Below are 16908 nucleotides of genomic sequence, written 5' to 3' on the forward strand. Positions count from 1 at the left end.
AGAGTGTACTTTCATTCATATGCCAAAGATGTGCAGCCAAATCATTTACTATCAGCGTAAGACTATTTTAATAATTTAAGCCCTTAATCTTCTTGATTGGTTTCACTTACACACACACTCTTTGTCTTACTGACTTTTTAGTTGTCTGGGAATTGCTATGCACGCAATCTGATTTCAACATAAAAATGCTATTTCTTTGTAAAAATATTGTTTTTAAAATAGTGATGTGTAATGTATTCCTATAGTTATAGACTGATGGAAACGATTATAGTAAATTTGCCATTTTTAAGAGAAAAAGTGTGATTTCTCTGTTTTCCTGCATGAGGTTTTTGAAATTAGAGTGGAGATAGGGAGCATTATTACTATAAAAGATTTAACGTCATTAAGATTTACCAAATTTAATCAGGCATATACAGTCTACTTTATCCAGGTTATCAGATCTCTTGCCCATGATCTGTTATATTTCACTAAGCAATGTGGGAGCTTGGAGGACTGAGATATTTCAGACCTGCCTGTGTCTTTGACAGCCTGAAAGAGAAGGACATGTGCACTGCAACTGCCAGCAGAAACCTCAGTGAGGTTTTTCCCCCTTAGCTTTCAGCCTATTTGTCTCCTTCCATTACTTCCTATATAAATTAACACTTTCTGGTGGGATAAACCTGTTATTAGGGAAATAAATTTAAAACAATTTGAAAAATACCTGTCAAGGATCCTTGAACAATTAAATATGGAAGAGCATTTCAAAGGTAATTGACATTTTGTATATTACCTGTGTTGATTTAATTGATCATTGTCATTGTGGTATGCTGTTACAATTTGAATTATTATTTTACTACAACTTTGTTTTCTTTTACTGCAGGTTTAAGATTTTTAAGAGCCCTTAGACTGATACAGTTTTCAGAAATCTTGCAGTTTCTGAATATTCTTAAAACAAGGTAAGACTTTTTCTTACATGCTGATTTAGTTGCATTGGTGACAGAATGTAAATGGCTTTGGTTTGGGGCCCTAATGATGTATGATTTTCTTTTCTGGAAAACCCCCCCACTTGTTATCTGTTCTTTAAACCTTTTTCTGCTGATGAATGATTTGTCAGGACAGCATCTTTTGCTATGTGATCATTTTAATTGGTGCATTGTAATATTTGAAATACCAAGCAAGGTTATGTGTTGATAAATTAAAAGCAGAATTAATTACATAGCTCTGTACAGACTAAACATTGCTTCTTTTCATATAGTCAGTTCATCTTATGCTGTCTTGAAAACCCTGAAATCAAAATTCATTCAAAAGAATACAGTTAAAAAGTATTTTGAGTAATTCTCATTATGGGTCTTCCAGTTTTTTTGAACTGAGGATCTTTTTTCACATCAAAAACATTAAATTTACACTGAGCTATCTTTGTATTGTGTTCGTTATCCTTAGAATATCTTCCATATAATAATTAAAATACTCCAATTAACCTTCTGGCTTGCTGGTTCTTTGGCCTATTAATACATCAATGTTGTGCAGGAAAAGCACAATTTTGGACAAAAGATCGTTTTGAAGGAAATAAAGAGAAACCATCCCATGCCTTGCAGTTGGAGACACATTGTTTTTCATTGTTCTCTAAAGTGCTCCGGGGGAAGTATTGAACGCAGTTTCCAATAATTACTGCAAAATCAATTCCATTTTGAAAACTTGCTCTCTCTGCACCAGTTGTTATACATGTGTGAGGGCTTTACATGCAGGTAAATCAATTTCTTGCTGTGATAATTTGTAGCAATGGGAAAATAGGTGCTGAAATGTGTAAATATTCACAGTAAACAGCTGTTTCTTCAACCCTTAACCTTGAAACTATTCTCTGTACTGTAAAGCTGTCACACTATCTGTCTTTAGTTGTGTTACTGGAAGGAAGCCAATTCTGGTCAAACAAAGACATCAAAGAATGTAAGGTGAAGTCCCATAGCTCAGAATTCTCAGGATGGGAAGGGAGAATAGGATTTAATATGCAGAACAGCCCTGCCATGGCAGTCAGAAATGGCAGTTAGTGGAGAAGCCCCATAAACTCAAAGATTTTGGAGAAAAGCTAATAGCCCCTTCAGTAGTGGGGGATTTGTGAAATTCCCGATCCATAAATGTGCATTAATCACATTCAAGGTACTCAGAGCTGGTATATTTATGATTGACCTGTTCATTGAAATAGCCTTTCTCTGGTGCAGAATTTACTCTTTTATTAGATATCATAATCTCTGTGATATTTATACGTCTGTCAAAATATCTATAAACCTCAAATGTTGATTAGTGAAAGCCTGTAAAGCAAAACTTTCTTTTATGACTGTTTCAGTTTAGTCAGTTAATTCATCCTTAGCAGTTCATCACTAACATAATTTATTTAACTGAAAAATTGTCACTGCCCCAAAACAGTTTTTTATGTCTCTCCCAGTTCACGGTAATGCAACAGAAAGTCATGTCTGCTCTATTTATTGTCTTACTTAAATTACCTGAAATGACCTAAATAATTTGGAATGTCAGCAATGTTCACAAAACTTTTTTTTTTTTTTAATGGGTGTGTCAAATTAAAACAAATTAACAGAATGCAATTTGTTTTAGAAGAGTTTCTAGTTACACCTGACATAAATTTAATTGTGTAAGTGCTTGGGGTTTCTTTTAATGCCGTGCATGAGTTTAGCTTTTAGAAAGAACAAGCTAGAAAATTAATTTATTACTGCTACTGCTACCTTCAATGAGAAATTTTCATATTTTCAGTGTGTTCTGAAGTACCATCAGAACTGCAGTTCATGTGCTGCACACACATTTTCCATTATAGTACCAGAATGCTATTTAATTGAGAGTTTCTGGTTCTGAATTATTTTGTTTCCTAAAAAAATAAAGCATGATGATCCCTTGTGATAGATGGAGAATCTTTAAAAATTTTGTACAAGCTAGAGCAGTAAAACTAGTAGTCTCAACAAATCTAGTATTAGTTAAATAAAATTTGCTTCCCTAAATTCAATCAATGATTTCAATTACATATTGTGGCCTTAGACCTTTGTTATTACTTTAAAGTCTTATATGGTATTGTATTCTTTTGGCCCACTACTGCAACATTATTTTGCTCAGGAACGGTTAAAAATCTTCAAGAAGTAAGATATTTTAGCATTTTTTGCAATCCACTTCTAAAGTTTTATTGAAATTTTTGACATTTTAGGAATTTTGTGAGCATAAAGACTAAGAGTCAATGAACAGAACTTGAATTGTTGAATTGGGATAGAAAATTCAATGTATCATACTAGCTCTGAAATTATAGTAGGGGGAAAAAAGTACTTTTTATTGTTTAAAAATTCAGCAAAAGAAAAGAGTTCTCTGTGTGAGGTTTATATGAGGAATGTATGGAACTAATTTGACCTAGGCATTTCAGTGCATTTGGCATTAATAATACAAAACAACTGAGAAGATGAGAAACTGATATGGTGTACTGGGCACTGCTGTGTTTTTAATATTTTTTGAAATTGCTGAGAAATTTTCTCCTCCTTTGCTCTTTTCTCCAGTAGAGAAAAACATTTACTGTAACCTGTAAATGAAAATTACTGCTAGAATTATTGACTGAGGTATGAGGATTAAAGGAATATATATTATTTACACAGTGAGCAGAAGGGCCATTCCAAAAACTGGAATCCAGTGAAAAAAGCTGCACAGTGCAAAACCAGAGGCAGTAAGGTGACTAGCAGAGTGTTAGGTGGTTATTAGAATATCTGAAAAAAAAAGCTAAATGTATTTGAAAAGATCCTGTAAGATAAAACAAAATTTTACAGTGGCACTTTAAAATACTGTACTCTGCCAAGGACCCCTTTGTTTCCCTTATTTGAAATTAAATTTATTTTATTCAAGATTTTTTGTTCCCATGTTTTATGAAATTGAATTCTACAGTTTTCAGTTGAAAAATTTCTCTCCTTCATTGTTTTCTAATATTTTTCAAAAAATCTGCAGGGGCTTAGGCAGGGCTCACAGTAAGGGATTTTGCACAGATGTTGGAAAGAGCTTAAAGAGGGAGAAAATATTTATGACTAATCCTTCATCTATATTTAGACTCTGGCAGAAACACAGGGAGTATTTCATAGAGGACAGACAAGGCACAGTGTTTAATAAATCTTCAAGAATAAAATGTACCAAACAAGTCATGTAAATAGTTACTGTTAATGGGTATTCCAGTGATATGAAGAGACCAACAGACACATAATTTTTTTATCAGGAACGTCTCGTGTTCTAAGCTCAGGTGAAGGAAGATATTCAGCCTTTCATAATGGAGCTTTGCATCAGCATCACTCCTAGGATTTTGTTTAATCTAGGAACCCATTGGTTAGAGTCCTGTTCTGTAAATGAATGTTACCACTAAGAAAATAAGGACTTTAATCAACCATAATTTAAGAAAGAGAGAAATAGGGAATATATGTTGGTGCTGGTGAACACTAATGACAAGACTGCTGATATACTATTTTATTTTTGCGTACTGTATTCATTTCATCATTTGTCATATTACCCAGTCATATTCTATTTCTTGTACTCCCATATGTCTATTAACTGTAACTTTAAAAAAAATCTTTTAAGGAGCTGTACTGGTTAATTTTACAGGTTATTTTGTTCAGAAAAGAATGCATTTTTATTGCCCTTAGAGTGGTTATAAACAGAAACATCAATTCTACCACAAAATCACTACTGCTAACACTGATAGTGAATTTTTCTCAATTTTTATATTTTTTAATGTATTGCTTTAAGGGTCATGGTGGGATCTTTTCTGAGGTATTATACCTTCTTGTAAATATTTTCAAAAGCAAGAATGGGCAAGATTGTTTAAACTCGGTCATACATGGACAGCAGTTCCTCGTGTTTCTGTTGAATATCCTTCTTAGGACAGTGACTTTTCTGAGAAGAGAGGGGAGCAGGTTTTATTTGAATTTCTTCCAGAAGATTTTAAGTATGGTATTTTCCTGCTGAACTGAGTGAGGTCCATGTTTCAAAATCCTTTCTGGCTAGAATAGGGCAAATACTACTTAGTGAGACTAAAAAGCATTTGCAGATTTTTTGGTACATTTAAATAATACTTTTTTCTTCTTTTAGAGAAAAATGTGAGTGTGAAGTATGAAATACTCTAATTTCATGTGAATTTTCCATAAATAAGTCCATAGGAGTTCATGCAAGCAGAATAATGTGGAAAATACTTAGGATTTTACACAGCAACTGTAAAACACCTTAGTTCTTTCATTTGGGAATCATATTTTCTTATGTATTTTTAATGTATTTATATGTGAATAATTCTGAGTGTATAGCAGTGAAAAATGAAGAGGTGAGTATACTGAGAGGCAAACAGATTATCTGTGAAAGAGCATTATTTATTTCTATTAGTTTGTTTTTGACTACTGATGTACCTAAGGTTTCTGTTTGTCTTTCTGCTCTCATACATTGGGACTTTTTTTTTCAAGCTGTCTAAATTATGAAAATGTGAACTGTCCAAAGGAAAAATAATACATATTATACATAAACTTTTGAATAAGTTTTTTAGGAAATCTTTCTTTTGGGAAGTAATCATCAGTTTCTTGAGTCTAAAGTTTGCAGTTGTATACAAGTACCTATAAAAAATATGTGACAATTTCTAGTCTAAACTCCTATTTGCTTTGTTTATTTCCAGTAATTCCATCAAGCTAGTGAATCTGTGCTCTATATTTATCAGCACGTGGCTGACAGCAGCTGGGTTCATACATTTGGTGAGTGCATTTCCAAACACTTCACTGACTTTTTCTGCTGCACCGTGGGCTCCGAGCTGCTTTCCTGCTGCTCTCGGTAGTGCCGGACAGAGCGCAATAAAAGGCGCTCCGCTCTATCCGCGTCCCCGCGCTGGGGCCGGCTCTGCGCGGGGAGCGGTGCGCGCCAGGGGGCGCTGCTGGCCCGGGCGGGCCCTTCCGCCGGCGCCGCTGGGAGACTGCGCCCGGCTCTGCGGCATTGCATCCCAACTCCTGCTTTTCTCGCGGTGTCAGTCGCTTACTGTGCCCGGCTCTGCGGCATTGCATCCCAACTCCAGCTTTTCTTGCGGTATCGGTTGTTCAATGCTCGCCCTTAAAATGATGTACAGAGATTTTGAGTGTTTTAATTATGTATTTTCTATTTTTGAACAAACAGAGTACAACACACCTTAAATGTTACATCAAGACCACGGGAATGTTATTTTCCAGGACTTTGAATTTTTTCCTTTTGTTTTTCAATAAAAGCTTTTCTATTCTACTGTAGGAATACTCAGAGTTCAACTTTTTGCTATTGAACAAATTTTAGATGGCACACTTCTTTGCCACTGAAAAATTTATAATTTTGTCTCAACAGTGGCTGGCTTTTTGAAAAAAGTATTAGCATTCCACTAAAGGTGCCAGTAATGCCTTCAATAGCTTCATAATCTTTCAAAACAAAAACATTGAGGAGTATAATTGCATTAAAAGTAAGATTTACCCTGAAAATATTCTGAACACATTTTTATTAAATGAACTTACCAAACTACATGAGTAAGTTACATTATTTAGTGGTGCCTGGAAAAGATACTTCCCATAAATGATCTGAGTAGCAGGGCTGTATATATTGGCAGAAGTACTGCAGGGCTCTATTTGGCACAGGGTCAGGTTCTGTATTTGATGAAAATAAATCACAGGAAAGGATTCAGTGTTCATATTATGTGCCAAATTATATATCTATATACATGCACAGGCACGTGCATACATGGGTAGAGTTAATTCAGGGTTAATTAGTTAGTTATAATTAATATAATTCATTACATGTTTTCTTGTACATTGTAGGTGGAGAACTCAGGGGATCCATGGGAAAATTTCCAAAATAATCAACCGCTGACATACTGGGAATGTGTTTATTTGCTGATGGTTACAATGTCCACTGTTGGCTATGGAGATGTTTATGCAAAAACAACCCTTGGTCGCCTTTTCATGGTCTTCTTCATCCTTGGGGGATTGGTAAAAATTCTTCTTTATATTCTTCTTAATACTCCAGTTACCTTAGAACTTAATCCTGTATATCTCAATGTTGTAATTAAAGAAACACTAATATCTGGATTAGTGAACTAAAATTAATTATAAAACATTAAAGTATGTTTAATATGCATTTTTTCCTGTAGATAGATATTTCGGCAGAGCTTCTCAAATTAGTCCAGAATTAGAATTTTTCTAATCCATTGAAATGAGTAATGCATGTGAATACATGAAGTGCCTTAATATTTCAACATCTAATGTTATTTGTAGTCCTTTACTTCTTAGTGACTGATTGTAGAGCATTTTTGGGGGTTGCTATTGATATTTAAAGGCACTTTGCGGTTTCAGAAGTCCTACCCACCCTTCTGTGTTCCTTCCCAGAATTCCAACAAACACTGTGGCTTTGGACTGCCTTAAAGAGCAGCTTGCCTGATCCAGATGATGGCAAACCACATTATATTTAATTTCTAACATCCTTTCATGTCATGTAGTACAATTGTAGCTCACAGTTTATCACATGACCATAACTGGTATCCTTTTATATCAGCAATTTCTCGTGTTCTTTATCCTATAAGTAAATAGCACCCAAGTTACTATTTGTCTTGCCAACTTTTCCATTATTTGTTAGTGCTAGTACTATTATTACACTTGTTGCAATGTTCTATAAACTAGCCAAGTTTATTTTAGTATTTACCCTGTGCAAGGTAAATGCTATGCGGATGTAATGTGTATTGTGCCCACACACACACATGCATATTGTTACTTTACCCCATCCATTGGTTTCACATATACATACATCTCACAGAAGTGGTATGTATATAAACAATGTTATGAATGCCATATATTAGACACACAGAGATGTGTATGAGCATTGCATATGTGCAATCTCATCTGTTTATTGACATGTGAAGACAAAGATCATGTCAAATGGCAGTAGCTCTTCGAAGTATCCAGCCACAAGGAAGCTGTTTGTTGGACAAAACATGGCAGAATAAGTTTTATTTTCTCCTCAAAACCTTTTTTTCTATCACATGTTATTCCAATCCTTCTAAACCCAAGAACTTTTGGAAAAGTTTTTTTGGGTGGCGGGGGGGTGATTTTTTTGTTTCTTGATGGGGAAATAACCCCTGATTTAATCTTGTTTTTGTCTTCTTTTAAATTTTTACAATGGGGGGAAGAGTCTGTGTTTTAAAACAGAAATGTAACAGTAATGATAATACTTGGCTTTGGTTTTTTTTGAGTGGGGCTTGGATAGATTTTTTCCCCCTCCCCTCTTCACGAAGAAATAGACATAACTGTTTTTTGTGGTTAGACACCAGTTTGAAGTAATTTTGTTCTTGTTTTGTTTTACATTTCCATTTTTCCTCTTTTGACCATTTTCTTTATTTATAAGGTGTGTACCTTCTCTAAAACCAACTTTTATATTGAGCCCTCTTGTTTTGTTTGATAAGAAATTTTTTATTTTTTAAACATTTTCTTTTTAAACAACTGCATAGATCTAATTCTTTTGCATTTTCAGATCTTAAAAATATATATCTTCTGAAAATATTCATCATCCCCCTTTCTTTGGCCTCTCTTTTTAGTCTTTTCTTCTGTCTCCTATCTTCTTCTTAGGCCATGTTTGCCAGCTACGTCCCTGAAATCATAGAGTTAATAGGAAACCGCAAGAAATATGGTGGTTCCTATAGTGCGGTTAGTGGAAGAAAGTAAGTATCCCAAGAGGCTCTGCTGCCTCTGCTGCAGTAGAACACTCTCTGCATGCCATTTTCTTTTTTTTTTTTTTGTGTTTTTGTTTCATGCATGTAGGCAATGTTTGCTCGCTACGTGCCAGAAATTGCTGCTCTCATCCTTAATCGGAAGAAATACGGCGGAACTTTTAACTCAACCCGAGGCAGAAAGTAAGTCCAAAAAGACCAGGTGTGGTTGTGTGACTCTAAAGAGCCCCTGAAGGTGGTAACAGCTGACTCACAGATTACAAGGCTGTGTTCTTTGACATCAGATGTTACCACTGGAGAGTTGTCACACTATAATTAGAGACCTGGGCTGTGCTATGGTACAAGTCACAACATTTTGTCCCTATGTCAAGAGAACTTGGATACCACTCAGACTACACTGATACATCCTGTAAAAACTGCTGCTGTTGCATATGCAGTTCACTTCTGCAGCGAGGGTGAATTGTCACTTCACCATTTTGGGCATCGGAATTATCATGTTTGTCTCTTAACTAAGTGACAGTGATAATTTGCATGATTTTCAGACAACTTCAGAAAACTTTGTTTTACTGGATGCAAAATAGGAGATACATATTTACCAGTTTGTTTGGTTGGACTGACTATGTAAGAAGTCTAGTAGCCTTGTTTCTCAATGTTCAACCAGCAGAGTCAGATCTCATGCAGCTTTTTCTGACTTTCCATGGATATTGCAAACTCTCATGAGTTTAGAATCTGTGACCAGGGATTTTAAAGCAGTTCTCTTCCCTGTATCACATTAAGTGTATCTGAAGAAGAGTAGGCAGTAGCCTTAACAAACAGTATGGTAAAAAACCAAACCTACTATTTTTACCTGGTGGCAAAGGTTAAATTTTATTGGACCACATTACCTCATTACATTTCTCTTGAAAGCCTGCTTGTTTTTTTGACCAAGTTAAAACTAGCTCCTTCTGGCATTCCCAGCTCCTGGTTGTGCTGGGATAAAGCCTTTACTGAACTAGATATCCTCAGCAAAATAGAGATACAGCACAATATCACTTTTAGTGTTGCCATCCTTCATTTCATTACATGCCATTGTGACATCCACATATGTAGAGTATATTTTCCCTGAAAGTCTAGTCATATGGAGTCCTTTTCATATGATATAAATTAAAGTACTGCAATAAATTTAACTAATGAATTGTCCCTCTTCTTACTTTAAGAAGATAATTTTTACTAGGTTCCTTTCAAATCATTACCCATGCAACATTCTGTTGAAGTGGATTATGATCTTATCAAATTATTTCTCTGTGCAGCAGAAAGAGTGTACATGTCTCACAGAGCTAATTCTAGAGCACTGTTTTGTATCACTGTGAAGATAAATAAAAGTTTTAAAATTAGATATAACTTATACTGTTTTTTGCTCAATAATACTCAAGCAATTAGAGAACTTCAATATGTGCATTTATTGAGATACCCTCGGATGTCTAAGGTAAACTGTAAACACTGATGTTGAAAGCTTGCATCACTTACCTAGACAAACTAAATGCCTTGATTTGTTTCTGGGAATGAGTAGTATTCTTAATTTCCCAAAATGTTTGTCACAGACGCCAGGACAATTTCATATTTATATTCATACTTGTTTTCTCAAAGAGAGGTTTTCCAAACTCAGAACGTATCCCTCTGTTTTCAAAGCTCTAAAGGAGTTATTGCAGAGGGTAATATGGTTAAAACCTGTTTTGCACACAGAGTTTGTCCCTTCCCTTCTACATTGTCACTAGTACCCAGCATTGCTCAGATGTCTCTAAATTTGGACCTGATCTTCAGTCAGAAACCCACATCCTGAAAAACTCAACTTCAGATTACAGGCTTCTGCTAGCTTTGGGGCGTGCTTAATTTTTATTTTTTCACTTTTCGTTTTTGTCTTTCTTTATATGCATTGTCTATTTGTTTTTATCTCACTCTGTCGTCAGTGCTTTTTTTGCTGATCTCTACTGCTCATATAATTTGTTGCTTGAAACTCATCTCTGTCATCAGCATACAAACTGTTCAATTTACTTTATGCATTGTTTTCTGGTTCAATTATTAATTACTAAGTAGTTTAAAGATGTCCTGCTCATGTGGGTCTTTCATCAGAGAATCTAAGCTTGGGAACTGCACAGTAAAAAGCCATTAGGACCCCTTGTTTGATGTTGCTTTTGCAGTCAGTAGAACAAGATTGATGAAATGTTATGTTTGGCCAAAATTGAAGTTTTCATTTGGAATTCAGTGTTGAGAGAATGGATTGTCAGAACCAATAAGTTTTCCTTTGCTTGGGATATGGGCATGTGGTAGTAATTAGCAGTATAAGGTCTTTAGTTGAGCAACCAAGCATAGATTCTGGCAGCAAAAATAATGAGAAACTACAGTTGTTCTATTTCTTATGTCAGAAAGTTTCCAGATTAAATACATTTCCAATATGAAAACAGCTGAATTTTGGTGAAAGATATAGTTTCAGCCCTTGAAACAGCAAATGTGTGTACTTTTAAACTCTGTACAAAATAGATAAATGCATGGAATCTGCTTTGCTTCATCTGTATATATGTTTATACATTGTCGTGGTTTAACCCCAGCTAGTAACCATGCCAGGAAACAGCACAATGTGTTGCCTCCTAAACTCAGTGTGTGTAATAACATGATTATTAAACATTTAGTCAGAAATTAAAACCAGAGTATGATTAGGTATGTTTTGAGTTTTGCACTAAGTGACTTTAATACTATGGAGAGCCTTGCTGCAGAATGCTAACTATAAAGGAGCTGGAATGTATGCATAAGAATTATTGATGCAAACTTCACTAACTAAAGAAGAGAAATAACAAAACATGTCACATTTGAGCTCACATTTCATTTTGCTTTTCAGCCAATAAAGTCCCCAGAGGATCATAAACTATATAGGATTCATTTTGCATAATAAAGAACCTTATTTTTGTTTTAGATGAGACCCATACATAGAAACTTTGGAAATAAAAGTAGTTTGAAGACAGTTATCACTGGTTAAACTTACTAGATAATAGGTTCATTTAGTTGTGAAAGTCCAAAGGGAATTTTTTAGATTTAAAATTGAGTTCTAATTTCTGCTTTGTAATATTATTGTAAGGAGACTTCTAAGAAACAGGAATGTCTTAATAGTTTTTGATTGAAGTTTCATCTTGAGCTGTTAAATAAACAGCAGTACTTACTGTTGCATTTATACCAAAATGTCTGTACCATTATATCTATGCAAAATTTGTTCTGTATTTACTAATTTACTTTTCAGTCAAGATTGTGCTTGTTCCATTTCTGTATTTGTGTATGCGTACAATCAGACTGGATTTTAATCCTCTAAAATATTTTGCAGTTGAAGATACTAATTTATTGTAAATCAGTGTGCATGAAGCTCAGAACATTTGTAAACTGATGAACTCAGCCTTATTTTTTCAGTCTTTACATTGAATTAATGACTTCTAATTCCATGGACTAAATTATTTTGTCTTTTTTGTGCAATACTGCTGTCAAGTCTGAGGCAAACTCTTTATGAGGGCAGAAAGTAGAACACAGCTTTGCATGAGTAGGTATGGCAGAGAGAGCAATGACCTGGCTGAGCAGGGAGGCTGGGCCACAGGAACCACTGTGGTCCCCTCCAACCTGACCCATTCGGTGATTCTGGCCGTGTTTATATAAGCTGCTTGCTTTGTCAGCATAGTACAGGTTTATGCTAGACTTCATTACAGATTCAAAAGATGTAAAAATAAATTATCCAGAGGCATTATTGTAGTTAATATGTAAGATTAAAAAAGCATTTTAATGAAATCACAGCCCTTTACTGTATAAGGTATTAGAACCTCCTGTTTCTCTTCACTCATGATCTGCTTTGCTTCCCAGAGATTTCTACAGATTTCTTAAATTTACAAGCCATAAATTACCAAATCATCAACATATCAACAGGAATAATCATCTGTTAGAAATTCCTTCCAGAAGGAAACATGGGATTCAATAACTGAACTTCACAGAGGAAAATAAAAACTGTAGACAGATAGATATGGTAAACAGAAAGACAAACAGATAATTTAAGTTGACAGGTCATATTGGACTCATTAGGCATATGAATTTCATTACAAATTAGAAAAAAGAAAAGTTAAGGCTTAACAAAAGAAAAGGTCCATTTGCTGCAGTAATGAGAGGCATAGCTCCAAAGAAAGTGACATTAAATTCTTATATTAAATAATTTGATGCAATATGTAAGATATTATTTTTTCAGTGGGATGAGAATGTAATAAGAGAATGTGACATGGATTACATTATGGTCCCAGGGGTGTCTCTATTTCCCATCTGCTTGCCATTCTTCTAATCCCACTTTTTCAAATGAAATTTCACTTAGTGATAAAGAAAATCTGATGAGTGTTAAATAGACTGACAGATAGAAGAAATAGGAGAAACTTCTTTATTTTCCAATTTTGTGTGTATATGAAACTATATCCATTCTTTTGAAAGTAAGAAGGGAAATGTGGGAAGTGACATATAAGAACATCATGACTTTAAAATGTGTATTTGAGATCTCATACCATGTTCCATTCCTACAATTATAGCACTTCTTTTATATTTTCAATTGAAGTTTTAAAAGTTCCTTTTCTCTGCTTAAACTTTGAAAAAACCCTTTTGGATTTGGCATCAAATAGCAGTAGTTGCTGTTCAAATTTTGACCCAAGAAAGACTGAATCTGGTTTATGCATCTGCTGATCTACCATATTCTACAAACTGTACAGTACATGGCATTCCAGGCTGTGTAATGTGAGATGGCAGAAGTGATTAATTGTTCAGCAAGTTTTAGAGACTTCTTGCTTTCACTCAGGTTCTGTTGCAGAAAATTACTCATGACATTTTGGGATGATTTCTGTGCAGAGAAATGTACTGGCTCTGCTTATGGATGAAATGCTCAAAAATCTGAAGAACCTTTCTTAACTCCTGCATTGCTTACAAAAGATTTAATTATTTTTTGACTCACTGAGCAGTTAAAAAACACATAAGGTGATTTGGAAATGAGTAATAATGGGAGAAAACAATGTATTTAATAGCAACTACTTTCAGCTGATTTCAGAAGTAAAAACAGGATGGCTTGTGTGTGTGATATCTGTCACACAAAATGTTACAAAAATGAAGTCCAGGGTTTGGAGGGATTAGAACAGTCAGTTAAGGTCTGTTTGCAAGTGAGATGCTAATGCTGGAGGTGTAAATTACCCCTGCATTTCACTGTAAGCTTTCTAGTGTGGGCTCCTTGTGCATGCTGTTCAGCAGGTTTTTCCTTCTATTTATAGTAAACTACTCACTTTTGTCTTCTGGTGATAGAAGGTGTTGTGCCTGAATGTTGTGGTATTTTTCATAAAAGCAGAAATACTCTAAATAATATTGCCATTCAGACTGAATGAAAGGATGAATATTCATGCTTTAAGCTACAGTGGAAGCCTCCACTAATCCCGACCCTAGAAGAAACAAATTGCTGTGCTTTCATTTTATTATGGCTGGTTTGGAGGTGTGCATTTATTGACTTTTAAATTGGATTATAGCGAAACTTTACAAAATTCTTTAGATCATGATCATAAAAATGCAAGATAAATTCATCTAGCTGTAGCTGAGCAAAGTTTAAACAAACAAAGCAGCCCAGAGTGAGTCATGTAGGACAGCGTGCCACTGCCAACAGACTTGGATAAAAGCTCTAATGTGTAGTTTAAACAAAGAAATGTGCTATTTATCCTGGATTAAAGAAGCTGAAATGCACTCTTTTATTGGTCACAAAGTGACTTAATATTTGCATCAGAGAAAATTTCAAATGCCTGACATTAACAATTTCCTGTTTGTGTTAATCTGATGTAGGATCTAGCAGGGTTCCACTGATCTGTACAGTCCACCACATATTGAATGGAGCTTTTTGAGTGCTTCCTGGTGTTACCGAATCCCTTTTTCTGTTTTATGAATTGAGAGAGAATTCAAAGGCATGGAACCTGGTGGAAAGAACAGATATTTTCTGTCAGAATTAAGCGCAGCAGCTGCACAAATACACTCTGGTTCCTAAATAGCTGACAGTTGAAGCTATCAGGTCCAATTTACAGAAATTAAAGGTACTGAGATATGTTTTCACATATTCAGTTGCATCTCCTCTGACAGTATGGCCATATGCTTGTATACTTTTAATACTGACACATATTTTAGTGTCTGCAACACTTCTTAGTAACTGCAACGCTTTTGAGATTTTTAATCCTTCAAGAATAAAGAGAATAATAAAAATCTACTTTTGGACAAACAGTTGTAGGAGAAGATGATCTTAAACTTGCTTGATGGTCCATTTGCTGTATCCTTTAATATATTCTGCTTGTCTCCTTTCTACTAGGAGATTTACAGAGCCTGATGGGAGAATCAGATTGAGAAATTAGCTTACAGTTTAATTATTTTTTACTGTACACATTGGCTACATAAGAGATCCTTAGAGGACCATCATCCTTGGGCTCAAGTCTTCTGTGAAAAAGAAAGGGAAACACTTCAGATTGTGGCTGCACAGCACTTACTACTCTAACAGAGTTAATCTGAGAGGGGAGTTTATATTGAAATAAGAGAAAGACACAGAAGCACACACATGAAGTTTTAAGCTGAATTATCAGAATCCTGAGTAATGTTTGGTAAATCATGAAAAGCACAACCATCTAGAAATGTGCTGTAAACTGGTATGTTTAAGAATGCATATTACCGATAGATAAACAAGCAGGCCACATATACATTCTCTGTTGACATTTATTGATTCTTTTTAACAAGAAAACATGACTGACATCCATCATTTCTTTTAGCAAAACCTGTTAGACTTTACAAGCTGCTGCTGCTGCTTCAACCACAGCAGCCTGCTGCTGTTATATTAAGAGTTTCGATGGTCAGTGGATGAAGGAAAGAGCAGAATGCTAAGCAGAAATACCATGCAAAGGTCTGAGCATATGTATTTGATATAAATATCATAATTTTATAGAGGTATCTATATCAATATGCACCCCACTTCCTTTAGTTACTTTACAAGTGAATACCAAGTATTCAACTGAATACTGAACAGAATTTTTTATTTATTATTTTTGATTTATCAGAACAGACTAGTTGGAGTGAGTTTTTTCAGGTTCTTTGTACTTATTCCAATAAAATGGATGTTTCTTGCAAAATAAAGAGGCAAAAGATTTGCCTTTTGTATTGTGTCCTCTGAAGGAAGAACCATGCAAAGATCCTTTTTAAAGAATCCCATTCAGAGCAGATCTGTTTTCATTTACAGTGCTATTTACATGGTTTAAGTGTATGTTCTCATTTATCTCATGCCAAAAATCTAGATGATTTAACTTTTGCTCATTTCATTGTTTTCCTTACTGAAACAGTTTGTCTCTGTAGTAGCTTTGGATTTTTTTGTCTCCATTTTTATTTACCTTATAAGAAACTGGAGGATTTTTAGTAAATGGGTCATTATGTCAATACTAGGGTGGAAAAAAATCATTACTGTAGAGAATTCCAATTTTGTAGAATCACAATTGACGTCAACTGTGTACATCTGTGCCAATTCTTCATATTTGAAATATTTTCATATTTTTTCATATTTCTCAAATTCATTTTGAGAATGCTAAATATATGTGGGAGAGGATGGATTAGCCTATCTTTGTTGATAGAATATGGCTCCTGGTAAGCTTTTGATTTTTTTGTTAAAGGTTTATTTTGCAGCATCACAATCATATAGTATGGATCCCCACTGGTACATTAAACCAGTTTTACATCTGATATATGTATCAATGACAACTGCTACTTAACAAAAACCTTAGTCCTCCTAAATTCCTATCATTAATAAAAATGTCTAAATTCTTAAATCATGTCTTTCAGTATGGCAAGGGACTTCATAGATTTGGTTTGTAAAGAATGAAAAAAAAGAAATAATAGTAATGTACTAGTTCTGAGGCTTTTCAGAAAGAAAAGCTTAATGCAGAAGTGAGATACTTCTGTTGACCAAGTGAACTGAATTCTGTGTCTTTCTACTAACCAACTCTTTTGCAGACAACAAAAGACATCCACTATGCTGGCTTTACTTTCTCAGTGCATGAAAAAAAAAAAGGGTGTTTAAAAAAAATTAAAAAGTGGATACAATGGTTACTAAAACAAACAGAGGAAGTTATAAATCTTCTAATCATACACAGGACAGA

General features: G+C 34.7%; 1 protein-coding gene across 22 annotated transcripts in view; it reads left to right on the forward strand.

The window, feature by feature from the left end:
- KCNMA1 (potassium calcium-activated channel subfamily M alpha 1) overlaps positions 1–16908 on the forward strand; it is a 429782-nt gene that overhangs the window by 274639 nt on the left and 138235 nt on the right. For all 22 annotated transcript variants that reach the window (XM_041405088.1, XM_041405086.1, XM_041405079.1 and 19 more), the window contains 4 exons: positions 860–935; positions 5660–5735; positions 6810–6980; positions 8610–8701. In XM_041405088.1, the coding sequence (XP_041261022.1) occupies positions 860–935; positions 5660–5735; positions 6810–6980; positions 8610–8701 (415 nt within the window). The remainder of the gene's footprint in view (positions 1–859; positions 936–5659; positions 5736–6809; positions 6981–8609; positions 8702–16908) is intronic.

The sequence above is a fragment of the Onychostruthus taczanowskii genome, unplaced genomic scaffold, assembly GCF_017590055.1.
Source record: "Onychostruthus taczanowskii isolate IOZ18803 unplaced genomic scaffold, ASM1759005v1 scaffold22, whole genome shotgun sequence".
Lineage (NCBI taxonomy): Eukaryota > Metazoa > Chordata > Aves > Passeriformes > Passeridae > Onychostruthus > Onychostruthus taczanowskii.